Source organism: Erpetoichthys calabaricus, chromosome 11 (assembly GCF_900747795.2).
Source record: "Erpetoichthys calabaricus chromosome 11, fErpCal1.3, whole genome shotgun sequence".
In the NCBI taxonomy this organism is placed as follows: Eukaryota; Metazoa; Chordata; class Cladistia; order Polypteriformes; family Polypteridae; genus Erpetoichthys; species Erpetoichthys calabaricus.
Window position 1 is genome coordinate 44,910,606 of NC_041404.2, and position 16,188 is coordinate 44,926,793.

The 16,188-nt window shown below is 41.4% G+C and overlaps 1 protein-coding gene across 1 annotated transcript in view; it reads right to left on the reverse strand.

Moving 5' to 3' along the window:
* Window positions 1–2,523: 2,523 nt before the first annotated feature.
* The window catches only part of LOC114660374 (titin-like), a 45,041-nt gene continuing 31,376 nt past the window's right edge, over window positions 2,524–16,188 (reverse strand). The window contains exons 6-7 of the mRNA XM_028813041.2: window positions 6,421–6,555; window positions 2,524–3,594 (exon numbers count right to left, since the gene is read on the reverse strand). Coding sequence (XP_028668874.2) covers window positions 3,164–3,594; window positions 6,421–6,555 — 566 coding nt within the window. The 3' untranslated portion in view covers window positions 2,524–3,163. The remainder of the gene's footprint in view (window positions 3,595–6,420; window positions 6,556–16,188) is intronic.

Consider the following 16,188-nt stretch of genomic DNA (forward strand, 5'->3'; position numbering starts at 1 on the left):
TGCCTGAGTCGTCTTCTACGTGTGTCTTCTCATCTCCTTGTCCGGTCCTCCCTGTCAGCTGATTTGTGTGTTTTCAGCAGTATATATTTATGGCCATAATTACCTATTTTTAATAAAATAATGTGCTGGAAATAAAGCTCACAGATCACAGTGGCACACTTCAGACCACTGGCTACAGTCACACCATGTACAAATGACAACAGCTTTTCTATGTGCCCCCCCCCCCTCCCCCCTTCAGGGAAGAATGGTTGTGTGTGTGCAAATCAGAATTTGTATTATTCAGAAGCATAACTATAAGCAGTGTGGGCAGGGCAGTTACATTGGAGCCCTTGGGGATGGGGGGTTGGGGCGGGGTAGAGGGTGTGACGGATTGTAGTGGAAGGACCTGGGAGGCATATGTACACAGGCCTCTGCCACCCCCGGGACGCTAGATGGCGAAGCCCAACCCCCCAAAAACCCAGATTGCAGCGGAATCTCAGATTTCCACAGGGCTCCATGGGAGTTGTAGTTTGGCACAGCCCTGTTGGGTTCTGGGGATGCCACAAGGGGGAGCAGGCAGAAGCTTCAGAACCTTACACCAGACTTCGCTAACGAGCCCCCTGGAGCATAAAGGGAGCCGCCTGCCTTCATTGTGGGAACCAGTGTCGGGAAGGAGGAGTGAGTTGGAAGGATGAAGGAAGAATTGCTGTGTGCTTTGTTTATTGTGTTTTACTTATTGTACTGTGCTGCTTGTGGGAACGGTTTAGGAAGCGTTTCCCACCTGTAAATAAAACGCGTGTTGCTGGACTTGTGTCAGGTGTTGGGGAGTTAGTGTGCCCCCTTGGTGGTCACAGGGGGTCCAATGTGACTCCATGGTAGCTGATTGACCAAGTTGTTATTAATACTCTTGCCTGTTTGATATTGAAATGAAAGGGAAATGGTGCTATCACCCCAACAACTCCATCAAGCTTAATTACGACTAGTGAACCTTTATGTAGGTCATGCACTTGACGTATATTTCAGTTTAATTTAATATCAAATGTACAGGACCTGGTTTTTTTTTGGCACTTTGGCCCACAAAGTTCTATACATCATTGGTTTTATTGTACTGCTGTACATAACTCTGTGACTTTTGGTTATCTTAGTAGTCCTGTAAAATAATGAAATAAATCTGGACCCTATTTTGCAGATTGGAACAGCATCTACCATCAAATGGTGAAGAGAGAACCAACCTGAATGGCAAAGCCCTCTATTTACTGATCAAGCTATGTTCCTACCCTCACCTATGGTCACAAGCATTAGGTAATAACTGAAAGAATTGGAGATGAGCTTCCTCTGCAGGGCATCTGGACTCTGCCTTGGAGACTCTGTGAGGAGCACAAACATTTGGGATGAACTCAAAGCTTCTCCTACGCCTGGAAAGGATCCTGTTGAGCATCTGATTAAGATGCCTCCTGGATGTCTCCTTGGGGAGGTGTTTTAGGCATGTCCAACTGCGCAGAGACGTCAGGGCAGACCCCAGACACCCTGGACAGATTTTATCTCTCAGCTGGCCTGGGAAAGCCTCAATATCCCTACAAAGGAATTGGAGGGGAAAATGGATGTCTGGGCACCTTTCCTTAGATTGCTGCCCCATGTAACCCAGAAATGGATAAGATGCAGAAAATGGATGGATGGACTGAGCAATGGATGGATAATTGAACCTTATTTTTTCTTTAAACACTTCCCTATAATCATCCCTCACTTTTGTTTGGGCATTTTTCCAAGTAGCCCCAGACGTCCGTTAGCTCACATTTTAGCACCCCTAACACACATTTTTACCTGCATTATTTGTCGCATATTTTTCAAAGCTAAAAAAGAAATGCATAAGCATAACACATATATTTTTACTCTACCGAGTCATTTACAAGAAAATCAGCCTTTGTCACTGCCATCTGATAGAAACTATTATTAATTTAAAGTGCTGAACATAAAAATAGCTTCCTAAGATTAGAGGGCAGCGCAGGAAATAATCTTTTCTTACGGCTTCCTGTTATGCTACATTATTTTGTTTCAACAGACAATGTGGGTTACAAGAAATATGTCCCGTTCCCCAGCCGCCGCCACCACCACCACACTGAAGACTGCGAGCCGCTCGTCTATCTGGAACGCAGACGGGTTCAAGTGACCTGCATGGGTGAATTAAAAATACACTTCATGTGCTTTTCTTTTAAAGGTTTTTTGACTTCTTTTTTACTTCGCTGTTAATTGGGAAGACCCAAAAACAATATAATAAAAATATAACAACCTTTGCTGGCTTTATTTTCCAAAGCTCTGGTATTTTAATATTTCCCTGTTTTCGTTATTCTTGTCAAAGAAACAGACAAATTCAGAGTCTATGCACTTAATATTTCTTGCCTTACATGTTACACACTGCTTTCCTTGAAGTGTTTTTTCATTCATTTTGTAAAGCTGATTGTTCCTGCCAAGTGTTGCTGGCACTAGTCAAGCAGGAGGATCAAATCCATTTTAGGGAGAGCTATCCACACTTTCTCACAAAATTCCCGGGGTGATTACAAGACGATAGTAGAATATTAGAAAGGCCCATAAAAGCTCACCAATCCTATCCATTTAACTTCTCCAAGATAACATGAAGTCGAGTTTTGACTGCCCCTAATGTCCTACTGTCTTCTGCGCTATTTGGTACCTTATCCCATATGTCTATTCCATAGTGCTAGGACCTCATGTTCTTTCACAAACTCCAATCAAGTACTGCCAGCTGACGACCTTTGAATTGAACCATAAATGAAAAGGAAATGAGTTATTAATAATAATACATATTTAATTAATAATTTAAACAAACTCAAATAACTTTTTTTTAATCGAATAATTGGGGGTAATAAATGAAATGCACTAAGTGGCAAAGTTTAAAATACATATGGTGACGTGTGCAGAACTGAGTGCACTTTACAAAGCAGGCAGGTACAGTTTTAAATCCAACTGTCTGTATTCAAAACCAAGCAGGCCCTTTAAGCACAAATTAAATTGAAATTAAATGTGAATTTCCCCTTGGGATTAATAAAGTATCTATCTATCTATATATCTATTTAAAAAAAGCACATTATCTTGCTTACATCATCCAAAAATACAACACAAATAAAATAATACAATTAGAATGCAATTATCATGCCCTCTTCACTCTTGTTCATTCATTTTCTTGGAGGGCAGAATCATCAGCGTTATCACAACGAAACGTCTTAAACTTGATTGTGGTGTAGCGCACGATGTTGCACTGTTCGTGCATGAAGTCTGAACTGTCACTGCCTTCACTCTGTTTCTGTTCCTCCTGTTGACTCTCGTCTGATGGTATATAATCGGGGAGATATTCTCCCTCGGGCTCTTGAAAATCTTGCTCTTCCACCATGTAAAAAGAGTTATCAAAATCAGGCGCCTCAGGGAGATCCAGCTCCTCTGGGAACTCCTGCACATCTTCAGAGCTGCTGAACATCAGCTTGTCTGGTGGGTCTGGGAGATCCTGCACTTCGTTAGTTTCAAAGTATTGGTCGGAGTGATTGGCAGTGGGCTCTTCGTCTACTGTACAGTGATCTTGAAGGTCCTGGAAATTTCCTAAAAATTCTAGAGGAAAAAAAAAGGGCTTGGATTTAAAAGAGTGCATTAGACACATGGACAGCTGGAGAGAATTCTAAGAAAAGAAAAACTAAAAGCCAAGGAGAAAGACAAAGAACATGGCAGGAATTATTGTAAAAAGTAACCACTGGGTTATGACGCACTTTGTGTAGCCAGTAGGTGGGTCCATGAGGGGGTCACATAGTCGGTCAATCACCCTTGAATCTACCCGCTCTGATGATTGTCATTGAATCACTTAAGTAGACCCCTACCCACTATGATGATTGTACTCGATTTTCTTTTTGGTGGGTTGAGAAGACATTTATGGGAAAAAATGGGTTGCAAACTAAAATCGTTGAGAAACACTGACAAAGATTAGGCCAGGTGGACATTTGTGTGTACTGTAGAACAATGCAGCCTCTGCCTAATATTAATTATAGTATCTATCTATCTATCTATCTATCTATCTATCTATCTATCTATCTATCTATCTATCTATCTATCTATCTATCTATCTATCTATCTATCTATCTATCTATCTATCTATCTATCTATCTATCTATCTATCTATCTATCATCACACACGTGTGCATGGGAAGCTGCTAAAGGGCTTGAGTAAGGGCAGTTCCGAGTCAAACCGGGATGTGGCAGAGTGCACAGGAGATTCCACCTAGCCCTCTTGACGTCACTTCCAGGTCCGAGCCTATGGAGGAAGACCTTGCTGGCTCCAGCCCCTGTGATGTCACGTCTGGGCTTGAGCCTATGGCTGAAGACCCTTGTGAGCCTGACCCCTTTGACCTCACTTCCTGTCTTCCCCTTTAAAAGCCACCACCTTTTCCCTATTCCCTCAGTTGTGTTTTGGACTCGGTTTTGTGCACATCAGTGCTGTTTACATTTTTGTAACTTTGCAGCCAGGATACCAAATATACGGGTGGCTGCCCCAAACCTTGTTATTACTCAGAGTGGAGTTTCTGACACTGGCGTAGTTGGCAGGATGGTTGGATACTGGAGGAGAAAGGGACAGGATCTGCAACGAACCCAGCTGGGAGCGTACCGGGGCCGAGTTTTCAGGTGGTGAGGGTGTCCTTCAATTCAGGAGGACCCGGTGCGGGCTCCGCTCCTGGCACACTTGACCGGACAACTCAGGCCCGTCTCCCTGTGAAGGTATAATTCCGAGTTCCACCTAGGTGTGCCCCAGACTGACAGGTGAAGAAAGTAAGACAGTGGAGACTCGACCCAGAGTGGCCAACCCTCAAGCAGGCCTGGCCTTTATTGGCTGCAGTAGGGCACTGGTTACGGCCAGAGGAAAACACGCCCTACCAAATAGTGGAGCAGGTGGCTTGCTACCTGCTCCTAGAGACACTACCCCACGGCTTCGCCCAGCCGGTCTGGGGCAAAGACTTTATTAATATGAAAGGTCTGATGAACCTCATTGAGGCACAGAAGAGGGCCTCGCAACCTGGGGGAGCAGAACGGTCCCTTAGTCGAGCTCAGCCAGGGTATATCCCTAAGCCTGGACCCCTCCCCTGCAACCCGGAGCTCACGCCGGCATCCGCGGGAATGCGGGCACGCAAGCCAGTTGGAAGCAAGGAGGAATGCAGGTGGAGGGGGGGAGGGGTCGGTTTCTTTAAAACCAGGGCCTTATTCGACTCCAGCAGCAACATTATCTATCTATCTATCTATCTATCTATCTATCTATCTATCTATCTATCTATCTATCTATCTATCTATCTATCTATCTATCTATCTATCTATCTATCTATCTATCTATCTATCTATCTATCTATCTATCTAACTGGTACTGTTCCTTTTCTATCTATCTGTTTAGTTCTGGGGCATGGTGATGGTTGCATTTCGTGTCAGCAATGGCATTATAACAATGATTCAAGTACACGGATTGTCATGGTGCTTTTTTTCTGTTCATGTGGACTGCTAACTTAATTTAACAATGTGTTATTTCCCAGTCTCTTACAAAAATGATAAAACTGGATTTCTAAATTTAGTTAGCATTGAAAAACATCCAAATACTTCAGTGCTTTTCTCTTTATTTTTAAGGATTTTCATTATCCTTATCATGCTTTTTGTTCCAGTTTTCCTGGTGCCCTAGCCATTACTTACTAAAGAGCACACTAGTGGGTCTGATAGTCAACTAACTGCAGCCTTTCACCGCCCTGTGTTGTCAGTCCTGGTGTCCACTTCATTTATTATTAATTGTCATTTTTAGAATGCAATTAAGGAAGCAAAAATTGAATTAACTGGAAAATGACAAAAAAGAGATAAATGCTATGGCAAAAATTCTACATTTTTATGAAATGTAAATCTTACACTACTGTGCTTTTTGAATGCAGAATAAGAGAAAAATAAAGTAAAATACTAGCCAATTAAACAATGAGATAATTTCAAAATTAAATGACTGACTGATTGTAAAACAGGCGACAGCCAGAGTGGTCCTTCAGGACCAAACTTGGGAGCCTCTTATTTAGCGTACTTATGGCAGGACATGGCTCTGGTGCTGCCCTTTAAAAAGCTAATCAGGAAATGACAAGGCCACATGAATTCTATAGTTATTCACAAAAACAATCTAAAGGGAATATCTGGAACCAGACACAATGCCTGGACCCTTCCTCAATTTATTGATGAATTACAGCAAAAAAGTATATTAAACTGGAGCAGCCATGCCCTGTTGCATGCATTTTGTTGCTTTTACAATATATTTATGAATACGCAATGTAAGTTACTTAGGAGTATGGTGGACAGTAGTACTTTGGAGACCTTTGAATCTCTTGATATGCCATTTTACTCTCTAAGTATTTTATTTCAGTGAATGTCACTTACCCATTGAAGGTGCTGGTAGATTTTGTTTCTTTTTGTGAGTAGTCTTGCAGAAGATCACACTCAGACAAATTATGCTCAGTAGAACAGCCGCTATGATGCTGGCGATGATGTACCAGAGAGTTAAGAATAGTTTTCCTACAATTAAAAAAAATCTTTTATTAATTTTTAATAACTTGTACAGTTTGTCTTTGGACTGATTTATGAAGAAAGAACAATCATCCTCATCATCATCATTGAAGAGTCCAGTGGTTAGCACTGCTATCACATAGCTCCAGTAAAATGGATTCAATCTGAGCTCAATCCCTGCTTCTGTGGAGTTTGCATGTTCTCTCAAGGTCTGTGAGAGTTTCTTCCCACATCTTATAGACAAACATGTTAGATTATTTGAATGAGTTGTACTTTCTGTTGGCCCTGAGATGGACTGGCACTCCTTACTGGAGGAAAAGGCTCCAGCCCACCATGTCCATGAACTGGACTTAAAGTAATTGTGACAAGATCAGATTGTTCATAGTATTCACCGATATTTTCTAAAATATCATCACATTAAGATTTGAATGTCCCTAAATTCCTGCTATTCCACCACACTACTTGGTAATTTTGTTATATGTATCTGGTTTTTTTTGTATGAAGGGGTCCCTTTGTTCTTGTTGCAGAATTTACTTCAAAGTACACCATATGGCTAAACGTATGCAGACACCCCTACAAATTACTGAGTTCAAGTGTGTCAGCCGCTCCCATTATTAACAGATTCATAAAATCAAGCACATGGCCATGCAATCTCCATTGACAAACATTGGACTTTACTGAAGAACTCGGTGACTTAAAGTGACATTGTCATAGGATGCCACTTTTGTCACAAGTGAGTAATTACAGATCTGCTATATATGCCCCGGGTAACTGTAAGTGTTATTGTTGTGGAGCGGAAGTATAGAGGAGCAGCAAAAGCTCATCCACAAAATGGTAGACCATGCAAACTCACAGAGAGGGGCCACCCAGTGCTGAACTACATAGTCTGTAAAAATCACCTCATCCTCTATGGCAGGGGTCCTCAATCACAGTCCTGGAGGCTGCAGGTTTTTGCTCCAACCCAGTTGCTTAATAAGAACCACTTATTGCTCAAGTAACTGTTCTGCTTCACTTTAGTTGTCTCGCTTGTTACGATTTTGAACCCTTATTGCTTATTTTAGTCTTAAACAGCTGTATTCTTGGTTTTTAATTGTTCCTTATTAGCCATAACATGCAAATGACAAAAGAGATTAGCATTTCTCCATTTAGCTTGTAACCATTTACACCTCTGTGTGTATTTATCATGCACTATTGGGTTTAATTAAATACTTGGAAGGAAAGTAAAGAGAAAAAAGTCATTGACTAAGAATTACTCCTCCATTTTAGCCTTCAAATCACTATCCTTAGAAAGGGGAAGAAAATTCAGGATAGGAGAATGAGCTGACATAGTGGAGGTAAAGCACTAACAAGCTAATCAAATTAAATTATTGGCAAGAATTGCTTTCTTATTAAGCAACCGGGTTAGAACAAAAACCTGTAGCCACTGCGGCCGTTCAGGACTGAAATTGAGGACCCCTGCTATATGGCATCATTCACAAAAAAGTTACAAACCACATCTGGAAGCAACAGCAGCACAAGAACTGAGTGTGTTGGGAGCTTCATGAAATGGGTTTCCTTAGCTGAGTAGCTGCACACAAGCCTAAGATCACGATGTGCAATGTCAATTGTCACTGGGAGTTGTGTAAAGCACGACACCATTGCACTCTAGAGCAGTGAAAACGTTTTCTCTGGTGGGAAGAATTAAGCTTCACTAACTACGGTAGCAGTCTGATGGACGAATCTGGGTTTGGTGGATGCCAGGAGAACGCCAGCTTCTGGACTGCATAGTGTCTGCTGTAAAGTGTGGTGGAGGAGAGATAATGGTCTTGGGGCTGTTTTTCATTCTTTGAGTGATTCCAGTGAAGGGTACTGTTAATGCAATAGCATACAAAGACATTTTAGACAATTGTGCATTTCCAACTTCGTGACAACAGTTAATAGAGTGCCAGCATGATTGTGCCCCTGTGCACAAAGCCAGGTCAATAAAGACATGGAGGACCTCAAGAGAAACCGGCACAGAGTCCTAATCCTCAACCTATTTGAACAATTTTGGAATGAATTGTAACACTGATTGACAGTCAGGTCTTCTCATCTCACATCTGTACCTGACCTCACTAATTCTCTTTTGGCTGAATGGGTGCAGACACACTGTAAAATCTTGTGGAAAGCCTTTCCAGAGGAATAGAGTCTGTTATAGAAGCAAATAAATTTGGTGGAGCAACCCCATTTTAATGCCCAAGAAGAACATATAGGTGTAATGACCAGGTGTCCACAGACTTTTAGCCATATAGGGTAACAGCTGGCAGCCACTCTACTTATTCCCTTCATCGTTTTACACATGACATTCATGTTGCCTCTTAATCTCCAGTAGCTTAAACCAGGAATATGAATAACAAGCTGGTTAAGTTTGCAACTGATGACAAACTAGGAGGATTGGGCAGATAATCTAGAATCATTACAGAGGGACTTGGACAGCATACAGGATTGGGCAGATTTGTGGCAGATGAAATTTAATGTAAATATACAGGAAGTAAAAATGTGAGGTCTATGCACACAAATGGGGAACTGAAACTTGAAAGCATACCTCATGAGAAGGAATTAGGAGTCATAGTGGACTTGTCACTGTCAATTGCCAGACAGCATTCAGAAGCCGTTAGGAAGAGTAACAGAATGTTAGATTATATAGCGCCCAGATGTGGAGAGTATAAATCAAAGGAAATTATTTTCAAGCTTTTAAACACACTGGTGAAACCTCATCTGGAGTAATGTGTATAGTTTTGATGTCCAGGCGAAAAGGACACAGCCAGCATTGGAAAAAGTCCAGAGAAGAGCAAATTGGCAGATTCCCGGACTGCAGGGGATGAGTTATGAGGAAAGATTAAAAGAGCTGAAGTTTACAGTGTAAACAAAAGAAGATGAAGAGGAGACCTGAATGAAGTGTTTAAAATGATGAAGGGAATTAGTCCAGTAGATCCCAGTTGTTACTTTAAAATGAGTTCAACAAGAACAGTTGGAAACTTGTTAAGGGTAAACTTCCCACAAACCTCAGTAAGTTTTTCTTCACATAGTGAACCACAGACACATGGAATAAGTGACCAAGTAGTGTGGTAGACAGTAGAACCTTAGGAACCTTCAAAACTAGACCTGATGTTATTTGGAAGAATTATGTGGATAGGACTGGTGCTTTTTGTTGGGCTGAATGGCCTGTTCTCATTTAGATTGTTTCTAATGTTCTATTGACATTACACCCAGGCAAGGGCACGGATGCCAAACTACTTCTTTAATCTCCATTAATTTTCAGACTAATTCTTTAATCTATCTCAGTTACTGCAATCCTTTACCTTCCTTGTTCATCGCTTTGGCAAAATTTTTCATTAGTCCAAGTTTTATATGAAGAGAAGAGAAATATCTTTGTTGGGTCAACATGTTGTTAATACTGTATGTCAGAATTTTTTGGATAGGACTGGCGAGCTTTGTTGGGCCTATTGGCCTGTTCTCATCTGCATTGGTCTAATGTTCTAATGGCAAGAGTCAACTGCTAGATAGACAGACCTGAGGCCATAGAAACTGACTTGAAGTGACTTTGAATGATGAACTTCGGTGCTGCCTGGGATGGCCTTCAGCTCCCTAATGGCAGCAAGCTGAATTCAGTGGGTTCAAGAGATTGATGGATGAAGTTCAATGTAAAACAGAGAAAGCCAATATGCTTTACAAATTGACAAATATCCCTGGGATTTTCTGTGCCCAAAAGTAGGCTGTGGTGACAACACAACAGACAAAGCGATAAGCTGAAGGTTTTTTTTTTTTTTAATTTGGTCCTTCATGCCTTATTCTGCCTCGCAGTTAGGAGACCTGGGTTCGCTTCCCGGGTCCTCCCTGCGTGGAGTTTCTCCCTGTGTCTGCGTGGGTTTCCTTCGGTAATCCGGTTTCCTCCCACAGTCCAAAGACATACAGATTAAGTGCATTGGCGATCCTAAATTGTTCCTAGTGTGTGGCTGGTGTGTGTGTGCGTGTGTGCGTGTGTGTGCACGCCCTGCAGTGGGATGGCGCCCTGCCCGGGGTTTATTCCCTGTCTTGCACCCTGTGTTGGCTGGGATTGGCTCCAGCAGACCCCCGTGACCCTGTAGTTAGGATATAGTGGGTTGGATAATGGATGGATGCATGTCTTATTCCATGAAGAAGCCAGTTTATTGAAGTCGCAGTCTGAGCTTTCAATTACACACTTATCTAATAAAATTTCTCATTCTTAAATGATGAATTAATTATATTTTTTTCACATCACCAAACCCTAACATTGTGGCAGGATGTCTGTCTTGCAAGGAATTGCCAGCCACCAGAGGGGCACTAATGATGCACTGCACTTTGCAAGGACTACTAAAGGACAGAGGAGCCAATACTGTTGATATAAGACCCTCTCCTCATGCCATTCTAAGTTGAGTGCAGACTTGGAAGATGATATGGTAAACAGCGTCAACTGTAGCGGAACATCGGCTCAAAATGTATTGGTGGGAAAGGTACTGAAGAAGCAATTATTGGAAGGTATGTGTTTCACAAAGTTGGCACAATGGATGTACTGCTAGCATTATTACACCCAACAGTTCAGAATTCAAAAGTCAAGATGTTGTGCCAATCTCTACCATTTTCATTTTCTATTTTCATCACTTGTGGATGCTACATGCCTACGTGTTTCTCTCTTAAGTGTCCTACTAATTTTCAACGCATTGGCCTGGGAAAGATGATGTCTAGCTGACTTTGATAAAACCACAAACCTCAAGTGCAGAGGAAAGCTTTCATAATTTCTGAATTTCTGCTTTCAGTGTGCACGCCATCTCTCAGGCCGAAACACTGAAGGACAATGTTTAGGAAGTGTGATCATTTCTCTGACACTGTCTTGATTAATTAAAAAAATAAATCCCTAAATAATTACATTTATTTGGCACTTTTCTAACCTACTCAAAATGCTTTACATAGACAGTGGGGTGCCACTTCAACCACCCACCAATGACATCCACCTGGGTGATGTGTCTGCAGGCAATTATTTGCCACTATGCTCACCACACATTAACTATTAGGTGTTGAAGGGGTGATAGAGATGGCCAATTAGAGACAGCAGATGATTAGGGGAGCAGAACGAGCAGACCATTGTGGGCAATTTAGCCAGGACAAAACCCTACTCTTTTCGAAAGATGCCGACAAATCTTTTATGATCACAGAGAGTCCAAACCTGAGTTTCACATCTCATTCGAAAGACGGCACTAATTTTTACAGCACAATCCCCCCGTCACTGCACTGGGGCATTGTGACACACATAAACCACAGAGCAAGTGCCCCTACTGGCATCATCATCCATCCATCCATTTTCTAACCCACTATATCCTTACACAGGGTCAAGGAAGTCTGCTGGAGCCAAACCCAGCCAGCATAGGGTGCAAGGCAGGAACCAATCCTGAGCAGGGCACCAACCCACCGCATGTGAATTTCCCCTTGGGATTAATAAAGTATCTATCTATCTATCTATCTATCTATCTATCTATCTATCTATCTATCTATCTATCTATCTATCTATCTATCTATCTATCTATCTATCTATCTATCTATCTATCTATCTATCTATGTCAAAACAACTAAATTAAATCCACTGCGATTCGAAGTTGCATATCAATAAAATGTCAAAACTTCTAAGGGAGTGAATACTTTTTATAGGTGCTATGATATTTTTTGCCTTGGGGAAAAGAAAGAAAAAACTTTTTTGTGTGTTTTTTTGAAGAAAACAGATTAAGGTTTCAGCGATTATATTGTTCTGTGAAGAATACACCAAGGTTAGTTCAAACATTAGTATGATGAGAAATGATATGAAAATTACATTGAATAGTAATTTTCAGTGACTTTAAATTCCTCTTTTTCATCTACTGCTCCTCTTAAATGTGGTGTTCCTCAGGGATCCATTTTGGGTCCTATTTTATTCTCTCTATACCTTCACCCTATTGGAGCTATTTTTAGGAAATTTAACATTTCTTTTCACTGCTATGCTGATGATACACAGGTTTATATTCCTGTCTGCAACTCTGCAATAAATCAACTCCACAACTGTCTTTTTGAATTAAGATCCTGGATGGCTAATAATTTTCTTGATCTGAATCAAAATAAAATGGAGGTGCTTATAGTGGGTGCATCAGCTAAAACCCAAATTGGTCTTGGAATTCTTGGCTCTTTTTCTGTCTTTTGCAAACCTGAAGTCCGCAATCTTGGTGTTATTTTTGACAGTAACCTCTCTTTTGAGAAACAAGTAAATTCTGTAGTCAATCTTTGTAGGACACACACACACACCAAGCACACACCAGGGACAATTTTAGGATCACCAATTCACCTAACCTGCATGTTTTTGCACCATGGTGAGGAAACCCACACAGACACAGGAAGAACATGCAAACTCCACACAGGGAGGACCCTGGAAGCAAACCCAGGTCTCCTTACTGTGAGGCAGCAGCGCTACCCACTGCGCCACCGTGCCGCCCTAGCAAGCAAACAGGCCATATTAAAAACAAAAGCAACAGCCTGTAATTAATAGTGCCTCACTAAGCCACTTAAAAAGATGTCAAGCAACTCCTTTTAATAATCAGCAGTTCTAAAACCAATAACAAGGCATATAAACTTAAATGCTGGCTGAATTAAATATAAATGTGCATGCTAATATAAGAGCCCAGCGCTGTTAAGTTGTGGCATGCAGCTGCACAGTGGTCTGATAGAGGCCAAGCTACTGCTTACGTCACGGCACATGTTCAGGAAAAAGTCCCTAACTTTCGACAATCAACTCTTAAGCCCCTATAGTGCTCAAACTAATATTATAATATGTGGTATTTTAATCTTATTGCCTAAAGTATTGAAAACCCCTAATATTCTTCTAAATGCTATTTGACAGCTTATATGTTTTATGCGCTAGCTTGAGAGCTTGCCCCTCACTCACACAGGCAAAGGTCCTATATGCAGTTTCTTTGGTCTTCTATCAACACTTGCATCTTAAAACAAAATCCGGAAAGTATTCACAGTGCATCACGTTTTCCACATTTTGTTATGTTACAACCTTATTCCAAAATGGATTAAATTCATTTTTTTCCTCAGAATTCTACACACAACACCCCATAATGACAACGTGAAAAAAGTTTACTTGAGATTTTTACAAATTTATTAAAAATAAAAAAATTGCTGTTTGCACGTAGCGTTTGAAACCAATAAGAAGTGTGGGAAAGCACCACATGTGTCACAACATCAGGCTGCACTATTTACAGAGTGAAGTGACTGCTCAGTAGTAAGAAAAAATGACCTTTGGAAGTTTACCTCAACTGGAAGTACTGAAGTGCAATGAATACCTGCTGGGTTTTTAGTTCATTGTGGCACAGTGGTAAGAGAGTCTGCCTTACAGCTTCAGAGTCCCATATTCTCCTGGCATCTGAGTGGGTTTTTCCAGGTAATCTGGTTATCATCCCAAAGACGTACAAGTTAGGCACATTGGCCCCATGTGTAGATCTAAAGGTGAGCTTGCCCTGTGATGAACTGGTATTGTTTTCTTCCTGGCACCAGCTCCACGCCCAAAAATTGGATTAAGTGCATTTAATACAACATAAGAAATAAGGAATTTGATAAATGAGAGGGTGGGTGGCACGGTGGCGCAGTGGTAGCGCTGCTGCCTCGCAGTAAGGAGTCCTGGGTTCGCTTCCCCGGGTCCTCCCTGTGTGGAGTTTGCATGTTCTCCCCGTGTCTGTGTGGGTTTCCTCCGGGTGCTCCGGTTTCCTCCCACAGTCCAAAGACATGCAGGTTAGGTGGATGGCCGATTCTGAAATTGTCCCTAGTGTGTGCTTGGTGTATGGGTGTGTGTGTCCTGTGGTGGCTTGGCACCCTGCCCAGGATTGGTTCCTGCCTTACGCCCTGTGTTGGCTGGGATTGGCTCCAGCAGACCCCTGTGACCCTGTGTTCGGATTCAGCGGGTTGGAAAATGGATGGATGGATAAATGAGAGGAGACCAATCAGTCCATCAAGCTTGTCTGTTTAGCTAATAGCTAAGCTGTTCCTGTATCTCATCAAGATTCTTCTTAAAGGTTGTCAAGATTTCTACTTCAACTCAGCATCTTGGCAGTTTGCTTCAGATCCCCACAACTGTTTCAGCAAAGAAGAGCTTCCTAGCGTCAGTCTAAAATGGTCTTCTCCTTAATTTCCACTGATGTCCTTGAGTACATAAGTCACTATTAAGTTGAAAGAATTCTGCTTGATAGGTAAAGCTCACCCTAAGTTTAATGTCAAACGTTACTAATGATGGTGGCTACTGGCCAGTAAAGTCCATCCATTCATCCATTTTCTTACCACCCTGAGAAGTTCATGGGTATATGTAAGCTATGTGAATCAGAAAATCATTGGTCACATCCACAACAGTACTTTACTTTATTATCTTAAATGTATTTTGCTCTCTTCATGTAATGTTGTATTGTTTTCCTAATTGTTTAATAAAGTGCATATTGATGACACAACATTAAATGAATATCAACTTATGGACTTTAATCAGCAAAAATATCTTAGTTTACGTCTATGCTGTGCCAGTGTAATATAATTATACAGCCATCCAGTGGACAGAGCACCAGTCACTCACACTGATCCGGTTTAGAGCAGCCAGATAAACTTTGGGTTGAGGTGCGGAAATTAGACCACCCAGAGAACAACACAATGTCCAAACTTCACACAGGCATTGACCAAGCTAGGGTGGAAACCCAAGTCACTCGGGGTTTGATGTAAGGACTCTAACTATTGGTCCACCCATAATGGGCCTAAGTTATGCCTGATAGTTGAAAGCCTACTGAATACTCATCTGTTTAATTCTTACAATAGCCACATCTCTTCTAAGCTCCCAAAGGTGAGCAGCTGCTGAGTTAGTAAGTTCCAGCATTGAGTCAAACACAAGGCAAATGAAAAATCCACAGTCCAAGATAGTTCATTTTAAAAACTTTAGTAAATATTCAAAGAAACACAAACAAAAAAAAAATATCAGGAAAACTCTAATTACACACTGAAAAAATGAACATTTGGGAAAGAGTTATAGAGAGAAAGCTTGGGGAGGAGACCACCATAGAGGAAGAACAGTTTGGTTTTACGTCAAGGAGAGGAACAACTGATGCAGTATTTGCATTGAGACAGCTCACAGAGAAGCACAGAGAAAACAGAAAGGATTGTATATGGTGTTCAGTGATTTGGAGAAGGCTTATGATACAGTGCCATGTCCAGAGGTCTGGAGGTGCATAAGAGAGAAATGGATATCAAACTACGTGAGGATTGTCCAGGATATGTATGCAGGAATGAGGACTGTGTTGGGGTAACAGACAAAATCCCAGTTAAAGGAGGTCTGCACCAGGGATCTTCTTGAAGTCCATATGTCTTTGATCTGGTTATGAATACGTTGAGTCATGGGATAAATGACCAGTCCCCCTGGGGCATTTGTTTTCCTGATGACATTGTGTTGTATAGCATAAGAAACGTGGAAGTGTAGAGGAAGTTAGAGGAATGGAGAAAGACTTAGGAAGACAGAGGATTAAAGATAAATAGGAAGAAGATAGAATATATGAGGTTTAATGATGATCAAGATTCAGAAGTTAGCCGGCAGTGAGAGCTATTGAAAAGAGT